Source organism: Odocoileus virginianus, chromosome 1 (assembly GCF_023699985.2).
Source record: "Odocoileus virginianus isolate 20LAN1187 ecotype Illinois chromosome 1, Ovbor_1.2, whole genome shotgun sequence".
In the NCBI taxonomy this organism is placed as follows: Eukaryota; Metazoa; Chordata; class Mammalia; order Artiodactyla; family Cervidae; genus Odocoileus; species Odocoileus virginianus.
Window position 1 is genome coordinate 103,056,475 of NC_069674.1, and position 9,577 is coordinate 103,066,051.

General features: G+C 46.5%; 1 protein-coding gene across 1 annotated transcript; it reads right to left on the reverse strand.

Annotated features, from left to right (window-relative positions):
* Window positions 1-5,228: 5,228 nt before the first annotated feature.
* Window positions 5,229-8,571, reverse strand: FZD1 (frizzled class receptor 1). Its single transcript, XM_070471840.1, has one exon. It carries the CDS (start codon window positions 7,440-7,442, stop codon window positions 5,511-5,513), a length of 1,932 nt encoding a protein of 643 aa, XP_070327941.1. The 5' UTR covers window positions 7,443-8,571; the 3' UTR covers window positions 5,229-5,510.
* Between the last annotated feature and the right edge of the window lie 1,006 nt (window positions 8,572-9,577).

Sequence of the window (9,577 nt, forward strand, 5' to 3'; positions counted from 1 at the left end):
ATAAGGTCAAGAACAGTATCTAAATCTCCCTTTAAAGTAAAAAAATTATGTTTTATAACAATCAAGTAGCACTTGGCATTTGAAATATAATTTAACTAGCCTATATGACTTCCAGGTATTTGCTGCTGCGTTTGTGAAGATGAGCATTTCCAAGGGCAAGAGAACATTCTGTCTCTGAGTGCTTCATTTAAGCAAGGACACGCTGCCAACTTGAAAAGAAATAAAGGCCACACTTTGTCTATGGGGGGATCCTGCAGTTATTCCCCTGCAAATTTAATTCAAACAGGTATAGAGATCTGAAACATGGAGATATCCACAAATTAGAGGATACTTGGATTTTAAAAAGGAAAGGTAAGAAATCCAGGCCACTGAGAACTATCTCGAAACAGCAATAGCGTTTCCTTTTCATGGTAATCACCCTAGTCCTGTGAACATGTTTTGAAAATCTATATGGTGAGTGAAATTTCTTGAGATCATCTTTATATGAAATATGTATATTACCAATTTTAAAAGCTAAAAATTATCTTCAAGCAAACTGATTTAAAAAGTAGCATGTGTGTATAAAATGTACAAATCAATGCTATTCTAATACTTTGCTTTTAGGATTATTAATTATATAATATGACATTCAACTAGTGTATTAATGATTCCTTTAGAAAATTCAGTTTTAATCACTCAAAATTATACCTTTTTAGAATATCACTATCTTAAAAGGATTTATTTAGAGAAACTGCTTTTAGAAAATGTTATATTATCTTTTCAAACAAATTTAAGAATCAGCTTGACTTATAAAACTGATGATAACCTTCAGAATATTTATTATATGTTCATTGTAATATATAGATTATACTTGATCCTATCCATTACTTGAGAAAGATTTCTGTGATAAATCCTTTTACTTGATCCATTATTAGGCTCCCAAACCAACTTATAAACAAAAGTCCCCAATGGAACTGTTATTAAACAGGAACTTGATTCTATAATGGAGTAGAGACACTTGTCACCACAGATCATGATAAAACTTAAGAAAATTAGTCTGGAGTCTCTCTTTTTATCACCAGGTTACCAATAATTTGTTTTGTCACTATAGTTATGATTTTATCCATATTGTCAAAGTTATGACCAAGCTGAATAGAAATATTTAAGCCCCATAAGTTTTACAGAATTCTGAATCATGAAGCTCAAAGACTTGTTTCTCAAATTCTAAAGGTATGTGCCAACAGTTCCAAATATAGATATAAATCCTAGTAGTCACCAGAATTAACTTTATCATGTTTGGCACTTCCCTTGTAAGATCCCATTTCAAATGTAAGGGTCTTAAAATAAGTCTTGAATTTAAGGTTGTATCACAGTTCCTTTTTAGTAATCTAACTGGGGAACTCTTATATGTAGTCCACATCTTATTTTGATTTCTACAGCTTAATCCTGCAAGACTTTTATGTTTGTATTAATATATTCCATGAAGTATTTATTGACAATATGACTAGTGTCCACCTCAAGACATATGTAATGATCACATTTTGATTATCTCTTAGGCCCCAGTTACACAGAACATTATAATCAGAAATGTATCAGAGCTAACCAGTGCCATAACACTGGTTTCAATTAATTGCATGTACATTACATAAAAATCTGGCTTACAGCCAACAGATGGATGAGAAAGCAATAAAAGCAAGAGCAGCTGAAGATGAACACAAATACACACGGAAAATAAGACATCCTTTAAAAAAATAAATATGTACCAGGATTGAAACAGGGTATCATGGAAAGTGATCTGAAGTCACTCAAGTCCTGAGATGGTTTGTGGTTTAGGCATTTTTTTTTTTAAATTGGCCACCAACTCTTCACTGTGGTCTCCTTTCCTAGTTCACTGCTAGACTTTGAGAATGATGCAACTAAAGCGGAAGGCTTCAGTGCTCTGAGGAGACAAAAGAACCAAGACCAACTCAGGCTAACAAGTGACTGCCTCAGACAGACTGAAAAATTCAGGCCAGCTGTTTTGCATATGTTTGACACTGACTGGCTTTGAGATTACAAATATGACTTTCTGCCCCCCACAAAATGTAAGTAAAAACTGGCTTTTTTTAAAAAACAGAGCATTAGAAAGCTTTCATACTATGCATGGATTTACTACAAAAGCTGAGGCAAGCACACACACCGTAAGGGGGAAATTGACTCCAATTGATAGCTGGCTGAAAAAAACAAAATAGGCAAACCAAATAATCTGAAAATAGGGTTTGTCATGGAAACAGCATATTAATGGGACCATATTCCCAGTAGCTTTATGGTTTTTCAGGCAAGTCTTATTTTGCCATCACTGTTACAAGAAACAAAAGAATACACTGGCTTTTTTATATGCTACACAATTTAAAAGTTGTTTTCTAAAAACAAAGCCTGGTGATGACTTAAAAATGTCTTTTAAAATTGCTTAAAGCTAGCATTATAAAACCTGTCTGCATTAAATTTATAGTTACATCATTTTAATAAGAATGCTTTATATTTATTATTTGGATATAGACTAATAATCTTAAATTTTTTTCCAAAAATTATCTGTTGAATTATCTAGTGAGAAGATATTTTTAATTTAGCCTAAGCATTGTTATTTTTTGTGTGCTCATACAATAAAAACTTCTTCAATATCACCTAATACTAGATTAATGTAACAAAAGAAAAAAACATAAAGTTGCACCTTGGTGATTAAAATTGAATGTTCTTATTTTCAGTTAGATTTAATTTTTTCATCTGCCTTAAAATGATGATGATGACTTATGTGACAACTGCCTTACAACCATGAAACTAACTCTATTGTATTAAAGGTCTTCATTTCAGCCCCTTGTCATTTTATCACAAAATGTTTTCATGGGAAAATTTAATATAGGTATTTTTAGTGTATAAAGGGATAAGAGTCTTATTTTTCAAAGGTATTTGAGGCTTTCCATCTGGCATTCTCCTTTTCTCATAACCTTATTTCCATACTGTAAAATATATAAGTAAACTTTGTATCTTTAATTTATAAAAATTAGCGTGTATATTTTATACATAGACATAGATATATGCTTATATACACTCTACATATTATACATTTATATAAATTCTAAGAGTAAACCAACCAGATAATTCCTCTAGGGCAAGTTCTTTGAACAATATAAAAATGGGTCTTCAGAAACAAACAGCAAAACAGCCTTATCCACCTAACTGCTGCTTAAAATGCTTATAAACACACAGTCAGTTAACCATTTATTGATTGCCTGTTTATGGTTTTGGAATATCCAAATATAAGATAATACCTCATAAAAATTGTGACAAAGATGATGGTTGATGATTTAAAAATCAACCTCCATATTACAGAAAGTTATGTAAATTTATTCTTTACAGAAAAAAAGCTATAGTAAAATTAGAGTTTTCTTTTTAATAATCTTCTCTAGGTAAGGAAATAATTTGCAAACTTCTGTCATATTGTTACCGTCATGGAAATAGATCTTTTCTAGGGACCTCACATCATCAATCACTACAATGGAAGTCAGTTAATTTTTTGGAAAGACTGGTCTGAAGGTTTAAAGATAGACTTTTTCATTGAATTCCTGAATTTATATACTGTGGGTTTGGCTACAGACACTATAAAATGTAAAGACAGCTAGTGCATAGTGCAGACAGTTCCAGCTCTGTTATTTTCAGGCGCAAAAACCATAGAATTTTGTACAAAACTTTGATTTTTTTTATTTGTGAAATTAAAAATATGGTATTATATATATATATATATATATAAACTTCTATTCCTCTATAAATATAGATGATTTTGTGATAGTGAACAGAATAAATGCATACCAAATTCAACGAGCATTGTCATTTTAGGGTATGACAGACATAGATAGATTTATGTCCTAAGTACGGGCATTTTGATAAAACTCTTAAAAGTTTAAAACAATACAATCAGGAAGATTGCTTTTCTCCTCTTTTTCACAGAGAATTAAAGTGAATATTTTTCAATGGCTTTGAAAGATTACATTGGGCACAGTTCTATAAATCCAAAAAGGAACACAGGATTTAGTGCAGTAGACCTGCAGCACACATTCTCCCTTTAGCATGCATGCCCATATTTTGTTTATTTCGGTGGCTAATCCCATCAATTATTCCACCTCCTTTACTTCCTGGAATCTTCCCAGGTTATTATTAGTGATGTGGATTGTTCCTCCCTCAGAATGTGTTGTTGAATAGTGATCATAATAATATGTTACAATTGTACAAGTGTACAATGTACATTTTAAAGTTTCTGACATATGTCTAATTATTATTTGATTGAAAATAAGAAAGTACCACTTCCTTTTGAGGACATCCATTACACTGAAATCTCCTTCAAGTTTTCATATTCAGTTTACCGTCCTGCTCTCCTGTTAAGGAAAGCAAAGATCATCAGCTCCTTAACAAAGCTTTCCAGGTGACCTAATGTTTCCATTTTTCATAAAGGTAAATCTAAACACGGGTGCTCCCAATCTTAAGAGGCAGTTTGCCAGGCATCCGTATACAATTAGAATGAGCGTTTTATAACCCTATCTTCAGTCTCTCCCAACCCACACAAAGCTCCATGCCTCTTCCCCAAATCTCAGTAACCACATCTTTCCATGACGCTGGCCAAACCCATACCAGGTTTTAGACGCTAGAGAATGAAATGAGCTCATCCACCAAAAATGAGACTTAAAAAAAGTTTGGCATTGGTTACCCCACTCACCCTCTAACCAACTTGGTTGGAAGGAGGGAGTGTCTGGGCATTGGAGGCCTGAGCCAAGGAGCCCGGGGCTGCCCCTGCCCACATCCGTGGGCCTCCTAGAAGCCGGGGAAGTTCTGGACAGTGAAAATTTCAGCTTCGGATAGTCTAAGGGCCCGTCTTGGCAATCTGGCTCCGGATAAGGGCAGACTTGGGATCGGCCGGGGCCCACCTTCCGATGTGGAAGCTTTGTGATTTCGGTACCTGAAAGAGTCCCGACCCCAGCAAGGAAGGGGAGGGAGGGGGCAGAAAGCGGAGCGGGGAAGAGACCCAGGAAGCGCGGCCCAGGCTCTCCCCACCCGCTGCAGGGAGGGGCGCGCCAGCACTCGCAGAAGCTCCCAGCGGTGCGCTGTGGTTTTCTCTCTGTGCTGCTCTGAAAAGGGCTAGAAGGAAAAATGGTCAAACCGCCCGAAATAATTAAAATTAAACAAACAAACAAGGAGAGTAAAAGAAAAACGCGTGAACGGTCATTTAAATACAAATATACTTACAAAAATCTTACACAGGCTATTTACAAGTCATAAAAGCGTACAGTCCTGGTACCAGAGCAAGAAAGGTCTGTTCATCCCCCCCGCCTCTGGCAGTTGGGCCCTCGGGTCCCTGCGCCCCCGGGAACAAAAGCTTTTGCAGGAGCCTTGTTAAAAGCAGTGAATGGCTAGGGAGAGTAGCCAGACTTGGCCACGATTCCATAGGGCCAAGGGGTGGCCGGGACCAGGCCGAGGGCTGGAGACAGGCTGAGTCCCTGGTCTCAGACGGTGGTCTCCCCCTGTTTGCTGTTAGTAAGCCGCGTGTAGAACTTCCTCCAGGAGTTGAGGGTCTTGCCAGACCAGATCCAGAAGCCTGACGTGATGCCCACGATGAGGGTCATCAGGTACTTGATCATGAAGACGGTGAAGTCGGGGCTCATGGGCGGGTGCGGCGGGGCGCCGCCCGCCTGGAGGTGGGGGCAGGGGATGGCGTAGCTCTTGCAGCTCTGGGCCACCCAGCTGCGCTCCCACTGGTCCCGGAAGGCCTGCTCGTAGAAGTAGCAGGCCAGGACGATGGTGGCCGGCACGGTGTAGAGCACGCTGAAGACGCCGATGCGCACCATCAGCTTCTCCAGCTTTTCCGTCTTGGTGCCGTCGTGCTTCATGATGGTGCGGATGCGGAAGAGCGACACGAAGCCGGCCAGCAGGAAGGACGTGCCGATGAACAGGTAGACGAAGAGGGGCGCCAGCACGAAGCCGCGCAGGGCGTCCACGTTGTTGAGCCCCACGAAACACACCCCGCTCAGCACGTCGCCGTCCACCTGGCCCAGCGCCAGGATGGTGATGGTCTTGATGGCCGGCACGGCCCAGGCGGCCAGGTGAAAATACTGCGAGTTCGCCTCGATGGCCTCGTGGCCCCACTTCATGCCGGCCGCCAGGAACCAGGTGAGCGACAGGATCACCCACCAGATGGAGCTGGCCATGCTGAAGAAGTAGAGCATCATGAAGAGGATGGTGCAGCCCTCCTTCTTGGTGCCCTGCGCCACGGTGCGCGCCCCGTCCTCCGCGAACTTGTCGTTACACACCACGCGGTCCTCCAGCAGGAAGCCGGCGATGTAGGCCACGGCCACCGCCGTGTAGCAGCCCGACAGGAAGATGATGGGCCGCTCAGGGTAGCTGAAGCGCCGCATGTCCACCAGGTAGGTGAGCACGGTGAAGAGCGTGGAGGCGCAGCACAGCACCGACCAGATGCCGATCCAGGTGCGCGAGAAGCGCAGCTCCTCCGGCCCGAAGTACATGAGCCCGTACACCTTGGTCGGCTCGCAGGGGGCGCCGCAGTCCTTCTCTCCCAGGAAGTGGTAGTTGAGGTAGGAGGGCACCTTGAGGGCGCGCGGGCACGAGAACTTGCCTCGCTCCGACGCGCCGGCGCCCCCCGCGAAGCCGCCGCCCCGGTGCCCTCCGCCGCCGTGCTGGGGGTTGCTAGTCCAGAACTCGGGCAGCAGCGAGGGCGTCGGGGTGCCCTTGTCCGACGTGTTCTGGCCCACGCACAACTCGCCGGCGCCGTGCACCGGGAACTTCTCGCACTTGAGCGTGTCGGGCCACTGGAAGCCGAACTTGTTCATGAGCGCCTCGCAGCCCTGGCGCGCGCGCTCGCAGAGCGAGCGGCAGGGCGGCAGCGCCTGCTCCAGCACCGTGCACACGGGCGCGTACATGGAGCACAGGAAAAACTTGAGCTCGGCGGAGCACTGCACCTTCACCAGCGGGTAGAACTGGTGCACCTCGAGGCCCGCGTCCTCCTGGTTCGTGTGGCCCAGCAGGTTGGGCATGATGGTCTGATTGTACGCGATGTCGGTGCACAGCGGGATGGAAATGGGCTGGCAGTAACCGTGGTCCGGTATAGAGATGCCCCGCTCGCCGTTGTACTGCTGCCCGCTCTGCTGTTGCTGAGGCGGCGGGGGCTGCTGCCCCGGCCCGGGCCCCTGGCCGGCCGCCTGGGCCCGGACCCCCAGCAGCAGCGGAGCCTCCAGCAGCCAAAGCAGTAGTAGTAACCGGCTTGCCCAGCGCCGGGAGTCAGCCCGGGGGCGGCGGCGGCTGCCCGCGTCCCCGCTCCCCTCCGCCGCGGGTACAGTGCGGAGCGCCCCGGCACAAACTTCCCAGCTCGTGCCGCCGCCCCCGGCGGCTCGGGACTTCTTAGGCGCCTCCTCCTCAGCCATACTTTCTCGGCTCCTTTCTTGGCGCCGCTCGGCTGAGGCTGGCTGTGGCGCGGCTGGAGGCTGCTCCCCCTGCGGCCGGGGCGATCTCCTCCCCGCCGGTGCCCTCCGTCGAGCCCGGGCCGTCCTCGGCCCGCTCCCCCGGCTCCCGCTCCGCGTCCCGCAGCCGCCGCCGCCGCGGAAACTTGCGATTCATGAAGCGCGGGGCTGCGGGGAGAGCCCGGGTGGCTCGGGCGCGCCGAGGGTCGCGTCCCGCCTTCCTGGCCCTCGGCTAGCTGGCTCCTGGCAAGCGGCGCCGCGCTAGTGGCGGCTGCCGGGCAGAGCGCGCAACTCTCGGCAACCCAGCAGCCTCGGCTCCCCCCTGAGCCTCCGCCTCCTCCTCCGCCGCCGCCGCCTGACCATTTGTGTCAATCCCTCAACTCGCCCGCTCTCCTCTCCCTCGCTCGCCCTCCGACCGGTTTCCAGGCGCCCCGCAGTCTGTCTTTCACCAGGAGGGAGGAGCCTTGAAACCGACGCGGAACTGGAGGCTCAGGGACCGTCGCCCAATCGCTGCACTGGCTTCCCGGCGCAAAGGGCGCCCGCCGCCTGCTTCCCAGAGCGAAAGTCGGCGGCGGGCGGGAGAAGGAGGAGGCGGGAGGGGGAGCGGTGGCCGAGGTACTGCTCGGGCACAAAGAGTGGGTTTGCTATGAAGCGGGACAGGCTTGGTTGCTTTTGCTTTTGCGGAAGAAAGGGCGAGGACAAGTAGGAGAATGGTCCCATATGCTGCTGGAAATAATGAATAGGAGTCGGCAGACCGCGCGATTTAGCTTTTCTTTTCTTTTATCCATTTTCGTGTTTAAAAATCCTGCTCTGAACGCTGGTTACAAACAGCAGACCGAGCGCTTCGATGAGAACAGATTCCTTTGACTTAAGGAACGAACCGCTTCCTTCGTGTTTGTCTCTGTCGAGGTTTTATTTAAAATATTACCCTCAAATCCTAGAGCTCTCAGGCTGGGCTTGGCGGGATTCGGGCGCGCCATTTCCCCCAAGGAGAAGTTCGCCGGATCGCCGTCAGATGAAGAAAAACCACCACGACCAAACACAAACTTCGATAGCATTTAAAAAGTAAAGCCAGATCTACAGTCCGCTGTTATTATCTTTTCTGTAGTTTAAAAAAAAACCAAAAACTCCTTTTTTTTTCTCCTCTTTATCAATCCAGAAACAGAAGCAAGGGGAAACTACCCATTAAATATTTCGAGAGAAAAACTTGAGCGCCCGACTAGTCTCTGAGGGAGGAGAGAGTCCTGGATGCCTGAGACTCCAGAGGGGCTTCAGGGCAGAGCTGGGCTTGGGGGCAGCCTGGACCCTGGGGAGCTTCAGCGAGGCTTCCAGAGGCCGGTACGCCCGCGGCTCTGGGGAGGCGTGCAAGGGTCAGACCTGGGCCAGTTAGGTTGCGCTGCAAAGTGGACTTCCACTCAGATGCAGAACAGCGGGATGCCAGTTCAAAAAACAAAACAATTCAGCCCACTTACATCCTTGTTGTTGTTTTCCTGTAAGCTATTTTCAAATAATGGTCTAACCAGTGACTCAGTTTTATCAATAAAATGCCACCGTATTATTAATTCTACCTAGGATTTGTGGGCCTATGATTAGACTGTCTCTTGGGATCCTTTTCTACAATTATTTTCTGTCTTTTGTTTATCCATTCATTTGTTTAATAAATACTTACCAAGCTCCTATTGTCCTAGAAGCACTGTTAGGTAGTAGAATACAGAGATAAGGAAGACCTGGCCTAGCCTTACAGGCAGCAGAATGCAGCAGGGCACAGAGGTGAGGATCAGTTCTCTTAATGCACATCCCTAAGCTGAAGGAGGGCATCTTAATGCACATCCCTAAGCTGAAGGAGGGCTTCCTGGTGACTCAGATGGTAAAGAATCTGCCTGCAATGCAGGAGACCTGGGTTCCATCCCTGGGTGGGGAAGATCCCCTGGAGGAGGGCATGGCAACCCACTCCAATATTCTTGCTGGGAGAAATCCATGAACAGAGGGGCCTGGGGGTGGGAGTGGGGGTGGTGGGCTACAGTCCATGAGGTCGCAAAGAGTCAGACACGAGTGAGCAAATGAACACACACAAGCTCAAGGAACACAGGAGAGCAGCC

Bases quoted from the DNA above. Each gene is read 5' to 3' on its own strand.
- FZD1 (XM_070471840.1), bottom strand. From the start codon at position 7,442: ATGGCTGAGGAGGAGGCGCCTAAGAAGTCCCGAGCCGCCGGGGGCGGC.